At 35.2% G+C, this 19877-nt stretch overlaps 1 protein-coding gene across 1 annotated transcript in view; it reads right to left on the bottom strand.

Moving 5' to 3' along the window:
* LOC126753024 (gamma-aminobutyric acid type B receptor subunit 1) overlaps nt 1–19877 on the bottom strand; it is a 499314-nt gene that overhangs the window by 379353 nt on the left and 100084 nt on the right. The window contains exon 2 of the mRNA XM_050464123.1: nt 16096–16350. Within this exon, the coding sequence (XP_050320080.1) occupies nt 16096–16347 (252 nt within the window). The 5' untranslated portion in view covers nt 16348–16350. The remainder of the gene's footprint in view (nt 1–16095; nt 16351–19877) is intronic.

A 19877-nucleotide genomic window follows, 5' to 3' on the forward strand; every position in this document is an offset into this window, starting at 1 on the left:
CAGTGATTGAGGCGTATTTGGAGTCAAACTACCACCCATTGCAGACGATAACCTCGAGTTGCCACAAGAATCGAGAGTAGCCCTTAGGCAGCTCCGTTTTGGATACTGGACCAGGTTGAACTCCTACTTATCCAGAATCTACCCTGACATACCAAATATATGTTCATCATGCAGCGAGTCCCCGCATATTCACCACTTCTGTGCATGCCCGGCTAATCCTACACATCTGACACCGCTCTACCTATAGTACGACCCTTTCAAAACAAATATTTCTTGGGCCCACCGTTGTATGACCTCGATGAAAACTTATCTGAACCTTACCACCCTGATAGAGACTAGATAAACGTTACAACAACAAAAACAACATGAAAGAGTGCAAGGCAGTATCAATCTTACGCTTTTAGCACATATTCAGCTTCAAATACTGATAGCTAAATAGTGCGCTGAATATCAACTTGTGTAACACTATGTCTTATGTGTACAGAATTTCAGCTGTAGAAAGAGAAGGACGACGAAATTTTTAATAAAAATGAAAGTTTGCAAGTTTCAATATCAGTCTTTCCAGTTGGTTTGCCATTCGGTACATAATCAACTTAACTTAAAGACAGCTGACTACCAAATTGTATAAACATATGCCTTATAGCAAAATTCAGCTGGAGAAAGAGAGGTCACAAAAAATCTTTAGCAAAGTTAAAAGACCAGTCTATTAAGTATTTTTGTCTTTTAGTGCCCATTCAATTTAAAGAATCAACGCTGATTCACCTTAAGCATTCATAGCTGAATCCTATACTGAAAGACAAAGCAGTTGGTAAATCTAGTATGGAGTTACATTTCGCTATAGGAAGAGAAACTGAACAAAGCCTCTAAAAAAAAAGATGAAAGCACTTTCATACCTGTCTTTTCAATATTTTTGGCTCTCAGCGCTCAATCAGCTTAAGCATATATAGCTGAATATGATACTAAAATCCAAAACAGTTGATAAACCTGTTATAGAGTTTGCGGTGAGTATACTATATGTAAAATATGGTAAGCTCTTTCATTTAGTATAGCTGAATAGAACATTGATGTCTGAAAATAGTTGTTAGATATAGTATAATTTCGAAGCGAGAATACTATATGTAAAATATAGTAAACTTTTCAATTCAGCATTGCTGAATTAAACATTGAAAGCTGAAAATGCTCGTTAACCAAATGAGGAATTCGAGGCGAGACTACTATTTTTAAGAACAGGCAAGCTCAGCAATTCAACACTGCTGAATAGAACATTGATGGTTGAAAAAAGTTGGTAGACATAGTATAATTTCGAAGCGAGAATACTATATGTAAAATATAGTAAGCTTTTCAATTCAGCATTGCTGAATTAAACATTGAAAGCTGAAAATGCTCGTTAACCAAATGAGGAGTTCGAGGCGAGAATACTATATTTAAGAACAGGCAAGCTCAGCAATTCAGCATTGCTGAAAAGAACATTGATGATTGAAAAAAGTCGGCAGATATAGTATAAATTGGAGGTGAGAAATGAAAATTTTTAAGCTATTTAATTCAGCACTGCTGAATAAAACATTGAAAGCCGAAAATGGTTGATTAACTTATTATGGAATTCGAGGCGAGAATAACTATTATATTTAAAGCGTGGTAAGATCTTCAAGTTTTTTTAATTTAAAAAAAAAATTTTTGTAAAGGATAAGAATTTATCGTTGATGAGCTATGACCTAGAAGTTATGGTAAACTTTTTCCTCTCAAAATCATCTCAAATATATTTCGATGCTACGTTAAACTAATATAAACACATTCACAACAGACTCTCCTTCATAACCTCACATTTACGTTACTCATCAAAATAAAAGAATCCGTAAAAGCGCTTTATTGAAGCAGCAAAGCATCTGCTACTAATTTGCAGCATCAGCGTTGGTCAAGCCAAAGCCACAGCAACACGCCAGCGAAAGTGGAAAGTTGGCACACAACGGTACGTGAGTTGCACACCTGATAAGTGAGCTGAATCAGGGGGAGTATGTGTCGCTGTGTAAGTGCTCGCCACACACTCAACCGCTAAAAGACCAACCAATTTTACTTTAAAGCAATGCTTGACCAACTAAGCAGAAACACAAACCACATAGAGAGCATATTGGTCATCTCACTTTTATTTATGAACACTTCGAGCGAGGCAAACACTAGCGGGAGTGCGCTACTCATTTACCCACTCTAACTGCAAGCGATCTCATTTGTATGCAAGAATTTACAGATTTCACCGAATTTTATGCGCCACTGTAGTTTCAATGGAATGTATGAGCAACATAAATACTCAAAAATACACGCACACATTTTACAAAAGCATATTTATGTGTATGTATATGTGTGTGAGCGCGTTATAACTTCATTGCGAAATGTTGCGTATACGCCTGGCTGCACAAAGCGCTTATGAACGCAACAGCTGCACACACACACACACACTTACAAGTGTGCATAAAATTTTCATTTCATTTGCTCGTAAAAATAAATAAATTCCTGTTCTTTATGCGCGCACGTGTGTGTGTGTGCGTGCCATTTCAATTGCGACTTTAAATAAGTACAAAAGCACAGAGTGTGAGTTTTCTGAATTTCAATACTTTCGAGCACTTTTAAGTGCAGCCGTTATGTAGTATGCGGGCCTTGGAGTTGAGAGCGCAGTGAGTGGGTGTGCGCGCACAACTGTTAACTAACTTTGGTTGGGTAATTGTGGTAGTTTGTGTCGAAATTTTCCAAAATTTTCATATACGCACTTATTTTTGGTGAAACTTTACACAAATTTGGTAGCTTGTTATGGCCGCAATAACTTTGTGTGAAAGCATTTGTAGGTTATGTTTAGGGTGGTGTAGATGCAGGTGAAGGAAGAGGTATATTATTTAAGGAAAGTAATATAATTTTGTCATATTTAATTAAAAAAATAAATTGAAAAAAGAAATTTCAAGCATTCAATCCAAAATTTTTGTCCGCTAGAGTTACTAGTTAGGTTATGTCGATGGATGATTCTAAAATCTCAAAAAGTGAGGCTCTGAAAAACTTGATATTTCCTCTTCCATTAGCTTTTTTCCGTTAAAATCTCCTTTCAAATAAAGCAATTTTCATGCAAAAACTTGATTGCGATTGTTCAGTTTGTATGGCAGCTATAAGCTGTAGTCGACAGATCTTAAACATATCTTTGGAGATTATGACCTTGTCTTAGGTTATTGTCTGTGCCAAATTTCGTGAAGATTCCTTGTCCAATAAAAAAGTTTTCTATACATCAACTTGAATTTGGTCGGTCAGTTTGTATGGCAGCTATAAGCTATAGTGAACCGATCTTAACAAAATCTCTGGGAATTGTACCATTACCTTGAGTAATGATCTGTGTAAAATTTCGTAAAGAAATCTTTTCAAATAAAAAATTTTTCCATGTAAAAACTTGATTTTTATCGATCACTTTGTATGGCAGCTATAGTAAATCGATCTAATCCATGCCAAATTTCGTGAAGATATCTCTCCAAATAAAAAAGTTTATCATACAAAAACTTGATTCCGTTTATACGTTTTGTATGGCCAGCTATATGATATAGTAAACCGATTTAACCCATTTTTGAAAATTGTACCATTATCCAGAACTAACCATGCTCCGCCTAAGAAATTTCATTAAAATATACCTGCCTTGCCAACTTTCTGGCGTTAGAATAACCTTTCTATAATATCTATAGTGATAGTAATCTATAATATCTTCCATCAAACCTTCTTACGCTCCAATGTGAAGCATATTCAGCTTTTAGGAAGAAATTGAAGTATACATAAGTTCAGATCCAGTCCAGATAACCGCCCCCTCTAATTCGAAAAGACACGACAAACTGACTAAAAACACTGCAAGTTACAATTATGACCAATATTTGCATCATTTAACCTCAGTGAAGCAGCAAAATGCAAAAGACATCGCATGAATCTGATTCGAGTGGTTGAAACTAATGTTCGTCATAGATATCGCAAAATACTTTAAACATTTCATTTTAAAGTAACAGAAAGCAATTTATGCAGGAAGACATAACTAAACTTTGACGCCATGTACGGCCTCACAGCCCTTTAAACCTCCTAAGACAACTTTGATTCTCGAATATGACTAGTACGATGACTTCAGATCAGTGGCTTCATGATTTGATTGATATGTGGACTTGGACTTTGGGTTCCTCATATGAGTGTGCGTCAACCGTCGCCTTCGTCCTTAACACAGATAACTGTAAGACCATTAAAGGCGACTACCTACCTGGAGTTAGATGATGGCTCTTATCGGCTCCCAACAAGCATGAATAACGATCAACAAACTAAGGAAACGAATTTGGATGGAAGAATCATTCTAAAAGAAAGGTAGAAAAAATTCCAATTTGGAAGCGCGGTTAACCCATGGAAGAGATGGTAAGCCAGCCGAGAGGAAATTTACGTGCGGATGAGGTAAGAGGCGGTATCGCTAGAACTGGCAGAAAAGCCTCCCCTAGGTTCACGGGGGCTTCGGTAATATTAAATTTTACAGAAAAAACAGACAACAATAAGCAAGGAAGTTGATATCGGACCGCCACATGCTAGCAAAGAGCTGCGATGACAGGCGCACTGCTCAGGAATCTGAGAAGGATGTCAGTACACTTGAATGATAATGAGCGGGGACGGCAGAATAACGGTTATGGGTGAGTTCTAAACTTTAGAAAAGCGACTAAGGTCATATGAAGCATCAAGAAAGAATTCCAACCTTGTTAGGAAACCTTGGACAAGAGCAACACTAACGTTCAGCGACATTGCTGGGGTGCAGCATCAATTGAAATGGAGATGTGCGGACAGTAGGGAGGATGGAACTCTTTCCTTAAAATCATGGAGTATTTCAATAAGCTCGTGGTCTGTATACAAACTTGTGCTCTGCACTTATTACAAAGACTCCACCAACTGCTTGACCACACCAAGCATACATTTATGCGTTTGTTATATTAAAATTTCATTAAGCCAACTTGCCAACTTTTACGTACTATTCAAAAGGTTTATAAATTATTTAAATATTTTCCTTTTTCATCCCTTAATATTTTTAAACGTTTTAGCTCACCCCGCCTCAATATAGTTACTCATGCATAAATTTTTAACTTTATATACTCTCTTTTATTTTCCGACAGCAACTCCTACCCGGCAACATCTACTACCCTCCTAACATTTGGTCAGCTAAACGTCATTATGCAAATAGCAAGGACCCTCATAGTTGTGGTTTAGTTGAGTTTGAGTTGAATTCAGTTCAAGTTTAAGTTGCAAAACCGAAAATATTTAGTTGGTCCTCAATAGTTCGGTTGCGCAGAGAATGCGTTAAATTAAAACGCATCAAACTATGAGTTAATTAATTCAAATTTGCTAAGCAACGTCGCCGCCTACGAATTAATAATACAAGTTCAGACCAATTTTGTGGCTTAACTCAGTTGTTGCAAGTACATGAAAGTGCGGTTTTTGTTGGTGCGGTGGGGTTGCCACACACATGCGCTATTATAATGGGCGTATAAGAAGCGAGTCAAACACACAAACGCGTAAGGATGCCATTCACTTTTGTTGAAGCATATTAAATGCGAAATAAATGCAAATGTAAAGACTGTGTATTATGTAGTTATGAGTGCTGTGCTGCCACAAACCATATGAGCAATTCGAAAACTCATTTACTGCGTACGCTTTGATTTCTGATGTGGAAGGATAACACTAAATTTCTGTGAAAAACGTTGAAAGTGCTACTGTTGAAGGATTTTTACTGTTCACTGAATTTTATTTTAAGATGTTTGTTATGATTTTTAAGGAATAAGATTTAGGTTTATTTAGTTTTCAGTAAACATTTTTATGAAAAGATATAAAATTAAATGAATTATATTTAACTTTACGTAAAGTCTATATAAGATTATTATTTGAAAGCACATTTTATACCAATTTAAAGTTCTTCTGTTAAGAAACATTAACTGGCAAGCGGAAAAAACAGCTGCTGACGGCATGTTTTTACTAAAATTTCTTATTATTGATTTGAGCTTCGTAAGGCTGTAAGCATCTGTGGTCCCCACTGCATGATACACAGGTACAGATAGATACAAGTATCGATAGTGAGGTCACAGAGTCTGTTAAAATTTGCGTCAAGCGCAGGCATCCCAAAGGATGACTACTCCTCTTGGATCTAGCAACTGAACTCCATCTGATATCGTAAAGGGCCGAAACTGGTCTATGCGTGTTTCGTTTGTTTAGCAGTCTAACCTAATCTAACCTGACAAAACCTAATAGCATACGGAAAAATTTAACTAATTTCATGTTTGAGCTCAATGTTTTTAAAGTTCATAGATTATTCATAGAAGTTGTTGTCAGAAAAACTTTTTTGGGAGTTGTCAAAACTTCTTTCCACCAAATGTCGTACCAAAAAAATCAAAAATAAGTAAAGAGTGATAAAAGTTAGTCAGAACAGTGGAAAGTGTTTATCACTTGCCTATTCGAATATAAAAAAGTGTACTCTTTAATTAATAATAAAAGTTTACATAATATTGAACTCATTAATTACAACACTCCAGAGCGTCGAAATAAATCATCAGAAAAATAAACACAGGAGACATACTTGTTTATCAAAATACTACAATGAGCAAAAAAGTGTGATACTTTTTCGTAATTTTAAAATTTTTAATTTATTCTTCAAAATCTATGTCGTCCTCTTTAAAGTGATCCTACTTGGCTCCAATATACTTGTGTCAACGTTTTTTCCAGTCCTCGAAACAGTTAGTCAATTTCCAGAATAGCCTTCAATGGTCATAGTGTTACACGTTCAGAGTCTTCAATTTACTCAAAACGGTTTCCCCGGATCAGTAGTTTGAGTAAGCTGAACAGCCAGAAGTCACTCAAAGCTAAGTCACGCAAATTCGTTGGTTACGGCACAATATTGATTGAAAATTTGGCAAATACTCGCGCAGAATCAATGCATCGTTATGCAAAACCCAAAAGTTGTCGGCCCATAATTCCAGCCTCGATCGATCCTCTGTTTCCGCGCGGTAAACATAGGTCCGAAACTCATTGGAAAGCATTGTTGCACAGACGTTAACGTGATGCTGTTTTTCAAAAAATTTGGGGTTTTTGGAACCAAAATGATTTACAAAACATTTTACTATCCTTATACACAAGTTTTTTTGAAAACGTAATTTTTTCATTTTTTTTGCAATCTTTTTAGCTTGAAAAATATCACAAAATGCGCTAGGATTTGGTAAATTTTCAAATATCAAACAAGCTTAGATATAGAAGACTTAACAAGGTTTTTAAAGACTCCGAAAAAAAAATGTTGGTATTAAGGTTCTTAAGATGAAATCTCTCGCAAATAAATCTACTACGTCGCTGACACGTCAATAATAGAGTTTTGAAAAAACAATGTATTTCCAAGTATACCAATTAATTATTGAAAAATTTAAATTGATTTAAGCAAAATATTTTATGTGTTGTATTTTGAAAACTATCGCCAAAAATAGGCCCGAAATTGGAGCGCGAAGATAGATCACTTATCACACATATGATAAAGTCTGAAGTATGAATACATACATTTAGCAAGTGTTATTTCGATTACATTAAGGAAGAAAAGTAATATCCACAAAGTTATATCTAAAAAAGCAGATAACTGAATGGTATTGAAAGTTTTTTTCTTGCGAGTATCCATAGTTTAAAACCTTAACTAATTCATCGATATAGCAAAGAGAACGGTGAGATCATCACCATCAATGGCAACTTTTAACGCCCCATGATAACCGACTATTTGACGTCTAAAATTGATAACAACGACATTTGGATTCAACAAAACGGCGACACTTCCCACACATTGCGTCGATCAATGGATTTTTTGAGAGAAAACTTCGTTGAGCAGATAATTTCATTTTGTGCCGGTGGATTGGCCATCAAGATCCTGTGATATTACACAGTTAGATTTTTTCCTGTTATTTCGAATGTTAATAGACATTCCCGATTAAATTTGAAGTTCTTGCGTTTTTTCTTTAAAAAAAAATTAGAAATCTCAAAATGGATCACCCTTTATATACAGTAAATATACTATAATTATTTAACATATGTAGTTGTCTATGATACTTTGAACTTTTTCGGGTGTGTATGAATGGAGAATAAATATTTTTTTTTTCAAAAAACTAAAAATCGCATTATTTTTTAAGCACAGCTTTCATAACTTGTCAGTGTTTAAAAAAACATCAAAATTGCAATTCTAATTAACAATCAAATAATGTGTCTTCATTATAATTTTTTAAATACTTTTCGATTTTAGTATTACAAAATACAAAAATAATTTTCTAAAGATAATTTTTAAGAATGCAAATTTATAAATTAAATTTTAAAAAATATTCAAAATTGAAATGTTAATAAAAAAAACAAAATATATTCTTAAAATAGTTTTTTCACACTCTTTTCTTGTATACAATTTAAAAAACGACCATTTCAAAATAAATTTCCCAGGAAAATTAAAAAAAATAGTTTTCCAAAATGAAAATTAATAAAATTATAAAAATAAATTTCAAAACTATTAAAAATTGCAATCTCTATTAAAAAAAAATGTATAGTAATTTTTTATACTTGGTTCAAATCAAAATAAATTTCCAAAGAAAATTACAAAAAGTAATTTTCGAAAAAAAATTAAAAAAAAATAAAAAATTTATAAAAATTTCGTTGCAATTAAATTTAAAAAATATTCAAAATTGCAAAAATCAAATCATCATTATTATCATCACTATTTTTCAAAGACTCATTTCTTGTTTAAAATTTAATAAGCAGTAATTCCGAAATAAATGTACAAAATAAATTTTAAATAATTTTCTAAAAAAATTACAAATATTAAAAATGCTTATTTATATAAGTTTTGTAGAAACTCAAATTTAAAAAATCCAAAATTTCTATTTTTAAAATTTTTCTCGTAGTTTTGCTAAAAGTTCATTACTAAAATATTAAACAACTGGAAAAACCAATAAAAAGCCAAAAATTACGCAACTAAATTAAAATTTCCAACCAACTGCACAAACGCTATAAATACTAATAAAATCAAAAATGCATGAAATCAACAAACTGTAAATTTTAGCAAACACTTTTGGCTTTTAATTTGGCTAATTAACAACAAAATGCGCATATGCGGCAACTAAATTACTTTAAAACACTGTAACCAACTGCATGTGCATATGCTGACCACATGTAAGTGTATGGGAATAAGCAGAAATACACACACCAACTAAATTAGGGCTTGCACCAACACATTGAATGCCTGCCAGCGGAAGGAATCGGCGAGTAAAAAGTTTAAATTAAATGTTTGCTGAAAAATAAACAACGCACAAAGCTTTGTTGGAGACTAAGTGTGGAAATGTGTGTGCGTGTGTGTGTGCGGTGTATATAAACACCGTTGTTTTGTTAGTTGCGCAAGCGTTGCGTTGCTTTGTGCCTTTGTTGCTGTGTTTGGCACTGCAACGTGTCCCCTTTGTTTAACGGCACCACAATCGAACGCCCATAAGTTGTCGCTGCAACACAATGCCACGCCCTGCACTACCCCACACACACTTAGCGTGCACCAGAAATTTCCCAGGGCAGCCATATTTATGCTTGGCGTGGACATACTGTTTACTTTTATCGCTACTCCACTGTTTAAAGTACGGGTTTTTTAACAACATGCTTGTTGTTGTTGTTATTTTACGTGCCGTGCACACTTTGGGGCCTGCAACGGTGCCGCAAAGCGCATTACAACGTCAACAGACTATTAATAATCATTTTAAATAAATTTAAATAAAATTGCCAGCCACAAACACTGACGCTACATTGCATATATATGCGTGTGTATGTGTGAGTAAATACTTGAGTATGTGTGTTTATGTCAATATGCAGTGTAATGGCTTACAATAGCGTTAAATATGGCATACAAGCGCCCATTAAGCGCATAAATAAGTGGTCACTCAGCCGTAAAGTAGACTACACTTCAGTCTATGCAGTTGGCTTTGATGGTGTGCGTGTGCTGTCATTGCACTGTCACTAGCTTGGTGTCGCTGCCAGTGGCCGCACTACAATTTTCTACGATTGTTGTCCATTATTTTTGCATTTATTCCATTTTACTGGCATTTTTCTCGACTTTTTGTTCTTCAACGTTGGCGTTGTCTGTCGCCAGTTTGGGTCTTTGGGGAAATTATCTAATGTAGTTGGCGACTTTAAAGAACAGCTATGGACAAAGCCACACGCACTCGTGATATATATATACATATACACAAGCATACACACATACACTCATACAAACTAGTGCATTCGTTGAAAGTTATTTGACAGCGTGTTGACTCATCGCCAAAACAGCGTGCGACTACAAAGACACTCTATACAAATACACTATGCATTTTGTGCTTGCCACTATATCTGGCTTGAGTCCATTGTTTGGCACTTCGCAAGCAGCCTTTCGTGCGCCTTGTCTCTCTGGCTGTCTGCCTGCTGGTCATTCGGTGCCGCTAACTGCCCCCACTTGGCACTTTATCAGCTACTTTGCCAAACGTTTGACTCGCTGGGAGCGCAAGAGAACCACAAAAAAATTGTGCTGGAGTTTTTTGCAGTTACTTTATTGGCACAGTGCTTCTGATGATAACTCGTCTACAACTTTTTCCCCATTTTCTTAACCTAAACAGGGTACATTAAATTTGCTACGAAGTTTCTAATACTCGGAAGGAAACGTTGGAGATCGTACAAAATGTATATATAAATGATCTGCGTGACGTGCTTAGTTGATAAGATGATCTTTCCATTTGTCTTTCAATATATTATGTTGTCAAAAAAGTCTTGCGGTATTTTTATTGAATTTTATTTATTTTTATTTTTTTTTTTTTTTTTTTTTTTTGATTTTTTTTTATTGAAATTGAAATGAATTTCTGATGTTTCATGCCCAGCTCTTGACCGATGCTGCGGCTGCTACTATGCCGGTCTCTTTCGACCAATTCAGCGATTTTATCGCAATTTTCGACGACAGGCCTTCCGGAGCGTGGTGCATCTTCGAACACCTCTACACCAGAACGCAAACGTTGAAACCATCGTTGCTCGGTGGAAATGAAAACTGTATCGGGTCCATAAACTGCACAAATTTTATTGGCGGCATAAGATGCATTTTTGCCTTTATCGTAGTAGTACTGTAAAATATGCAGCAATTCAAGTTCCTTACGTACAGCTGGCCGACAGAAGTAAAGCTCGAAGACTCTACGAAAAGACACGGCGACTAACAGAAGGTTTCATGCCCGGATCATACTCTTGTAGAATCTCCAGAGGTGTTCCAGAGGGAAGTGAAAGCATAACAAGAGCTGGTGTACCCGATTCCTCAATCGAAGACGATGGAGCAGATGTGCCACTGCCCGAACATGAAGAAGTTCGAATAGCAATTACTCGACTGAAGAACATCAACGAGCGAGGACCGATAGATTGCCGAACTGTGCCGATAAGCTATAAGTTAACGTTTTTTTTTGTTTTACATAAGGTTAGTTAAAGTTTTTCGATATAATAGTGATGGTATTGGATCGATTCTCCTAAATAATATTTTATCTACAGTTAAGGCTATAAACTATTCGTGCTTGAAATACCGTCTTCACGAGTCTATTCTAAAATCTATGTACTGTACCTTCCTTCTGCTTATCCACCTGTATTTATCTTTCTCTCTTACCATCTTCCTCTCCTTCTTCCGTCTTCTTTTTTATCTCTGTTTCTTGTGAACCATTATGTATGCTGGAAATTGTTCGAAAAGTTCGATTTCTCATTTTTGTCGACTCTGGTCTATCTAAATAAGGTTTACCTTTGAACTGATGTAAATATTAAAGATCTGCGAGATACACGATCCCTAAGAACAATTGGCAAGAATTGTGCTCATTCCGATTTTCACATGATTTTAAATTTTAAAGAATTTCTTCCAATAAGAAGAAGTTTCTGCCTCGAAGAGCAAAAAATTATTAAGAGTCAACGAAAAGAATGGTTCAGGGCTAAACTAAGTCTATCATAGATAATCTATAATTGATTTTCTAATGAAGCTAAGCTAATTGACTAAATTTAAGAAGTGTTTGAAATGCTTGTAAAGTAGATTAAAATTCCTCTTAGTCACTTAGTATCGAAACTGTTGAAACTATTGAAAGAGGATTCGCAAAATTAAGTTCTCATAATAGTTTTTCCTTTATGGTAGATATAATAACGCTAATTGTGTCCGTCAAGAATATAGTCAATTTGTCTACCAGCATTTTTCTAAGAAAATTAAGCTAATTGACTTAATTCAGGAAGTTTTCGAAATGCCAACAAACCGGTTGAGAATTGCTTTTAGTAAAAGAGTACAAAAGAAAAACTGAAACATCCGCAAGGCATATAAAATCTAACTATAACTTCGGAAAGTCTATGAGAAATTGAATTCAATTCTTTTCATGAATTTATAATACGGCACGATTGGAGAGTTTAGAGCAGATTCAGGAAATGATGGAATTTCGGTAGGAAAAAACTTACTCAGCAAGAAAGTTCATATTTTTCTTCATGACGTTGACAAAAGTTATTAGTTTCTATATCATATTTATCACTTTTTTCCCTAAACATAATGCCAAATTATATTAAGAAGGCAGCTTAATATTCCAAAACTCTTTCCGAAACAGTCAAACAGTACAAATAGTTAAAAACCAATAAGTTTCAAATTAATGAAGTCCAGTCTTTATTACCTTCCTTCACTAAATGCACCTCAATCATTATCCTTTCTTCAATTGAATTTAAAGTCTCGCATTTCCGCCACTTATACTATGACGTCCACAAGTCGACCGTTGCCTTATGTGTTTGCATAAGTGCAATCTCTTGCTCACAGTTTGACCTAAAAACCGCTTTATTGCCACTGAAAAATATTTACACACAGCCTTTTACGCTTTTGGCCGGTTAAATTGCAATCGAATTATATTTTGCACATTTGTTGTCTGCTTAAAAACCAATTAAAATGCAATTAAGCCTAAAAGGTCCATAAATATCAACAGTTGTGTGTTGGTAAATTTCATTTTGGGGCAGGCATTTCAACACTTTCGTTGCAGCCGAGTAAATTAATACTTTATTGAAACACAAACGCATTTAAAATTGCTTGAACAGACACAAGTGACTACTTGCATATATGTTTATATAACAATATACATACAGATATGACATATAAATGCCAATGAGTTTACTAATTGCCATCCAATTAAGTGGTGTTTGTTGTCTATTGTTTTTTGTTTAACCATAATCATTTTGTTATATAAATTGTGACTTATGGGCGTGTCTTTAACCAGCACAAAAGCATTATTTCCTATTTGATTTTATATTTTTTTACTAAAAGCAATCCTCAAACGGTCTGTGGGCATTGCAAAAATGTCCACAATTAAGTGAATTAGCTTAATTTTCTTATAAAAATACTGGTAGACAAATTTACTACATGATTGCTGGACTCTATCAGTGTTATTATATCTGTCATGAAAAAAGTCCTATGAGAAGCTAATTAAAAAAAAAAAAAACTGGAGTATGCAGCTCTTTGTAAATGTTCATATAAGTGAGGAAAGTTCTCTGACTTGGGAGTAGCCAGAAACGATTCTTTTACATATAGCTCAAGCAGCTCACGACTTCCGGTCTTAGACCAAGTATCCTCTGGGTATCCAAAAACCATCCGTTTGAAGGCGAGCTAAAGTCGAAACATGCCTTTCAGGGTTTTGCGCTTTTTTTGGGACCAGCCATGTAAAAAGAACCTCCAATGAAAAGAAGAAACAGCTTCGGATGAGAGTCTCTCCTTTTGATGACGACCTTATAAAAACACTTATAGGCAAGTTAATCAAGTTACATTATTTATATCCGATATAAAAGAAAAAACCGATTTCGTACGTGCTTTAATAAAGGCTAAAGCTTGACAATTTATAAAAATATTTTTTTCTAAAATTTGTGCATATGTTATTTCCATTCGATTTATGTAATATGCAATTAGAGATCTAATATAATCTCCACACAGTCCCACGAAATTTGTCTGGCGATTTTTAGCATGAAAAAAATTTAACAACGAGTGTGTTTGAAATTTTGTATTTTCAATGAAATCATGACTACGAAATCGCTGAAAATGTTGCAAAACTATTTAGGAGAGTGGACTTTATTACCAATACAAGTTGTTAAGTGACACAAAGTATTCAGTGAAAGTGGTGAAATCATCGAAGAATTGCCTTTCGCGATTGACCTCTGTTAACAGCTCTTAAGGATCAACTCAGCACGTTCTGGTTAATGTTTTGGATATGAAGCGTGTCAATGCAACACTAGCACCAAAAGACATGAGTCTTTTACAAAAAGGCGTCGCTAAGGCGACTTTTGACAACGAAGCTGATTACACTACGCTCAACAAAAGCATAATTACTGGAGACATGAGTTTATGAGTAGAAAATCGAAACTGGTCGACAATCTAGCTAATGGCATACCAAAAATGAGCGAAATCTAAAAAAGGAAGTAAAATTCAGTTCAAAATCATACTGGTGCTAAACGTTATCTTTGATTATGGTGATTTAATTCACACCGAGTTTATTACAATCAATAAGGAATACTGTTTTGCTTTTTTTTACGGATAGACGTGAAGCATTTCAGCGTAAACGAGCGGACTTGTAGGCAGCAAAATCATGGGTTTCTCTGGCAGTTAGAGTCCTATATAATAGTTCACAATCTACGATCCTCTTTTTGACAAGTTTCACACTTGGAGTTGACGACTTATATTACGTAATATTTTTTTATGTAGCGCTTAGCATGAAAAACTTCATTTGATAGTGTTGAAATTAATCCAATTTTTGAAAGCTTGATCAGATTCATACATTCTATATTTGAGGGATTGAAAGCATATGTTCAAAAGCATAAAACAACATAAGACTATTTTTCAGTCAGATAGTCCATAGAAGTATTCTTTTATCGACCACAATATTCATTGTGTTCAATTACAGCAAAAATTTTCAAAACTCTGAACATCGTTTTCATTTCACTTTTTCTTAGAAAAAAATAATTGAGCTTTTTCACTGCGACCCATGGTCTATTGTGCCCTCTCTTATATCACATATGATCTCAAAGCATAACTCTAAACCTTGCAAGGTTGTAACCTCCCAGCGCCATTTTGTTAATGTCATCAGCGTACCCTGGCACAGAATGCCATTTTTTTGTAAGCAACTCAAGGAGCTCATCTACTACTAGGCTCTATCGCATAGAACTCCACACTGTGGGCAGCCCCTCATAGTACCAAGATGAATCTTACTCTCCCTTAAAGTGGTTTCAGCTTTCCCAGCCTTTAGCAAAAGTAACTTCGATGTCCAGAAAGGCACATACCGCAACCTCACCATTTTCCAGCGTATTCTGAAGTTGGGCCGTAAGTTGGTGAAGAGCAGTGCTAATGGAACTGGCTGCTTTGCGCGTGTGCTGACAGGCGTGTAGGGGTGCGATTTTCATCGCCTTCGGTTCGAACGATCTGCTCTATGTGCGACCATTGGTGGAATTTGGTCAGCTCGAAACGTCTTCAGGAAGTGCTGAATAGGAGTGCCATTACCCTGTCCTCTGCGCTGGTCGTATAGATCCTATCATGTCTTTTAATGCATAGTGCTGTGACGGTCTTGCCACTAGACAAAGCGTTGTGCAGTCTGGCTGCCTCATTAGCCGAGGAGAAGTTGTCACAAAACTTCCTTCAATAGTTTGTCTTCGCGGAAATATTTTCAGTATTATAGGTTGTTAGCTGCTGCTTATATTCCTTCCACTTAATCGAAAAGAATTTCATTTTCTATTTTTTCATTTATATATCTCACATTGGTAAAACTTACAACTTCCAGTTGTCTTGTCTCAACAAATATTTGCCCTCACTACACAATGTGCTCAGTCACAATCATTAGACTCCTAGTTACTCCATATGGTTGCGTATAATGATATTTTATATTTTCATTTAATTAAACTATGAGAAATATTTCTTTCAGACTGCAATAATAGCAGCTTTTTACGTTTTAATGAAACTGTAAAAAGTTTTCAATACAAAATTTCATTTCAAACTTTTATTGAAAATAAAATTTCCTTCACACTCACCTCACTATCATTGCTGTGCAGTATGAGCTTGAAGCCGGGCAACAAATTCGGCTCCTTATTGACATCATCCAATGCCAGTCTTGCAGCTGGCATGCACGCCTGTCCGCCCTGCCATCCTCCGGTGCCGGCAATCGGAAATATGCCGCCTATATGCAGTTCATCGGGTCGGCCGCCGTTCGTTAAATCGGCGTTGTGTAAAATTAATGAAAGCAGTAAAAATATCCAAAATGTTACAACACCATCACATGTCATATCCTGCGAAAGCAAACGAACACACAAACAAATTTGGTTAAATATAACGGTGAAAAAGGCTGAAAAAGGTTAACAAGCAAAAACTACAAAAAGTTAATTGCGAATGAACAATGCTCATCTGGGCACACACACTCATACATAAAACAACGCTATGTGTGTGTGTGCATAAATTAATTAATTTGCATTTAACACATTTTAAACACCTTAATGCTGTGTAAATTATTTTATTTCGCACAATAAAAATGCGCAAACGCTTAAAAAAATTAAGTGCAAATTACGTCACACATTACCGTTATAATGTCAATGTTTTTCAAAGTGTGCATTGAAAAAACGCACGCATTGTTGGCGTTGTTTACACAAGCTGCTCTTGTGTCTTATGAAAAATATTGCAATAAAAAATAACAAAAAAAGGAGATAAAATTAATAATTATGAAAGAAGAAAAAAATGTTAACTTCGGCGGCACTGCATCTATAATACCCTACACAGTTGCATTTTTCATAGCAAAAAAATATATAAAAGATTTTTCAAAGACTTATGCTCGATGCATTTGTATGGCAGCTATATGATATAGTGAACCGATCTGAACAATTTTTTCGAAGATTTTACCGTTACGTTGGTTAATAATTTACCCCAAATTTCGTAAAGATCTCTCGACAAATAAAAAAGTTTTACATACAATGACTTCATTTTGAACGATAAGTTTGTATGGCAGCTATATGATATAGTCATCCGATCTGAACAATTTATTCGCAGCTTGTACCGTTACATTGGATAACAGTCTATGTAAAATTTCGTGTAGATATCTCGTCAAAATAAAGAGTCTTCCATACAAGGACTTCATTTGAACGATAAGTTTGTATGGCAGCTATATGATTTTGAAATTCGACAAGTTTGACAATATGACAGCTAAAGATATGATACAATTATCCGATTTAAAAAAGTTTATTACCATCTTGTACCGTTACTTTAGATAATAGTCCAGGTCTAATTTCGTAAATATATCTCGTCAAATAAAAAAGTTTTCCATATAAAAACTTGGTTTCGATCGATGAATTTGTATGGCAGCTATATGATATAGTGATCCGATTCAAAAAATTTCTTCGGAAATTACATAATTACTTTAGATAATAAACCGTGCCAAATTTCGTGCAGATATTTCTACAAACGCAAAAGTTTTCCATACAAGCACTTGATTCCGATCGTTCAGTTTGTATGACAACTATACGCTAAAGTGGTCTGATATTCGCAGTTTGGACAGATAAGCATCTAATTGAGCAGAAAATGACTTGAACAAAAATTGAAATCGATAACTCAAAAATCAAGCGGCTTGTACACGTATGTGCCATGGCACGTACAGGACTTGGATAAATCGACTCAACTCTTTCAAAATCACGCCGAAAATTTACATATATGGTACATTAGCTAAGCATCAAATAATGTCTAATGTTTACTTCTGTGTATTCTAGACCTCGTGGCAAACTTAATATTTTCTCTACAGTGTATAAAAATATCAGCTTTATTAAAAAATTAAATAGTCCAAAAGTATCTGATTTTTAAAAAAATATTCTCCCTCAGCTAATTTATTAGCAATTTATAGCGTAAGAAATTATTATATTATACATAAATATTGGCATTTCATTATAGTTGCCAAACAAAAGCATTGCCTGCAAACAATACCTGTGCTTGTGCAGCTTGCCACATGCCACCGATTTGCGCGCCTGATTGTTTTACCACACCCCACTCACTGCTTGACGCAAAAAGTGCGAGCAGCACTGGTGGCATGCAAACACGTGCTTTTAATTATATTGTTTCTGTGTAGTTATACTTTGTTGTTGTATTTCTCTTGTTGTTGCATTTTTCTTGTTGTTGTGCATTTTGTTGTTTTCGCATTTTTGTTACATACCGGGAAGCTGCTTAAATTACGCTGATTTCATACTAATTAAATGTTTCGCCACATTGTTTCAAGTACGTATGCTAGGGTGGTCCGTAAAATTTCTAATTTGGGATTTTTTTTCAGTCTCAAATGGTTACACAGGTAAATTTTGGTTCCGAGTAAAAATGATACTATCGTAAATAATATTACTCTAGAAACTTAAGATCTTGAGTTTTCAAATGGTGATCTTAACTTTGTCCACCGTCTTCACGTGCGCTTAAAATCTTTATATAATAATTTCAATATGCAACCTTATCCTACTTATTTGCTTAAGTTCTGTGTAAGAAGCCAGGCTTTTGGGTGATTATTATTAAGGTATCTTGAGCGAGACGCATTGGCGAACATAAAAGATAGAGCTTGACAAGCTTGACAAGCTGGCCTACAGAAGTGATGGAGGAAAATTCTACGACGCATGCATCATGCATCAGCTTTTTTGTAGAATATGGTCGGGCGAATGCATACCCGCCGATTGGAAAAAGGAGACCAGACAATCTGCGCCAACTTCAGTGGGATAAGCCTCCTCAACATCGCTTATAAGGTTTCATCGAAGGTACTGTGTAAAAGATCCAACAAACTGATTGGATTTTATCAGTGTGACCTTGGACTTGGAAAATAAACAACTGACCGTATATTCCCCATGCACCAAATTTTGGAAAAAGCCCGTGAATTTTCGTCGATTTCAAATCTGCTTTTGATAGCACGAAAAGGAAACTAATACGGCGTTGAGCAAAACAAAAAGCTCCATCAGGATCGGTAAGAACCTCTCCGAGCCATTCGATACTAAACGAGGTTTCAGACAAGGAATTTCTTTATCGTGTGATTTCTTCAATCTACTCCTGGAGAAAATAATTTGAACTTCTGAGCTGAATAGAGAAGGTACAATCTTCTATAATAGTGTACAGCTGCTGGCGTATGCCGATGATATTGATATCATTGGTCTCGACATCCGCGGTGTTAGTTCTGCTTTCTCCATACCAAGACAAAATATCTCCTGTCATCAAACAAACAGTCGTCGCATAGGCTTCCACGTCACTGTTGACAGAAATTGTAGATAATTTCGTCTATCTTGGAACCAGCATTAACAGCAACAACAATTTCAGCCTCGAAATCCAACGCAGAATAACTCTTGCCAACAGGTGCTACTTTGGACAGAGAAGGCAATTGAGACGATGACAACATCTGATCGTTTGTTTTTCTGTCAGTGTCTTACACATTTGTATTTGGCTGAAAATGGTCACCCAATCGGGTATCAGACTCAAAACCCTACCACACTTAGCGTAACTTTGACGGACACCCATAGTGTATACTTAAGTATCATTTTCGACATTTAATATGACTGTTTCCATAGCTATTGCTAAAATCAGTCTAGGGAGGGTGAATAAAGTGAATTGAAAGCACCAAACCGAGAATTTTATATTGATAAAACTGATTAAAGACTAAACTGAGAGATTTGCTTGATACAAGTTATAAAATAATTCGAAATTTATAAAGTAATTCGAAGTGCTGTAGTAATTTGGTAGACTGTAGTTGGAATGCAGTTATAACCTTTAAGAAAAGTTTAACGTTTTAACAGGGAAACACTGACAGCAGAGATTT

Source organism: Bactrocera neohumeralis, chromosome 3 (assembly GCF_024586455.1).
Source record: "Bactrocera neohumeralis isolate Rockhampton chromosome 3, APGP_CSIRO_Bneo_wtdbg2-racon-allhic-juicebox.fasta_v2, whole genome shotgun sequence".
NCBI lineage: Eukaryota > Metazoa > Arthropoda > Insecta > Diptera > Tephritidae > Bactrocera > Bactrocera neohumeralis.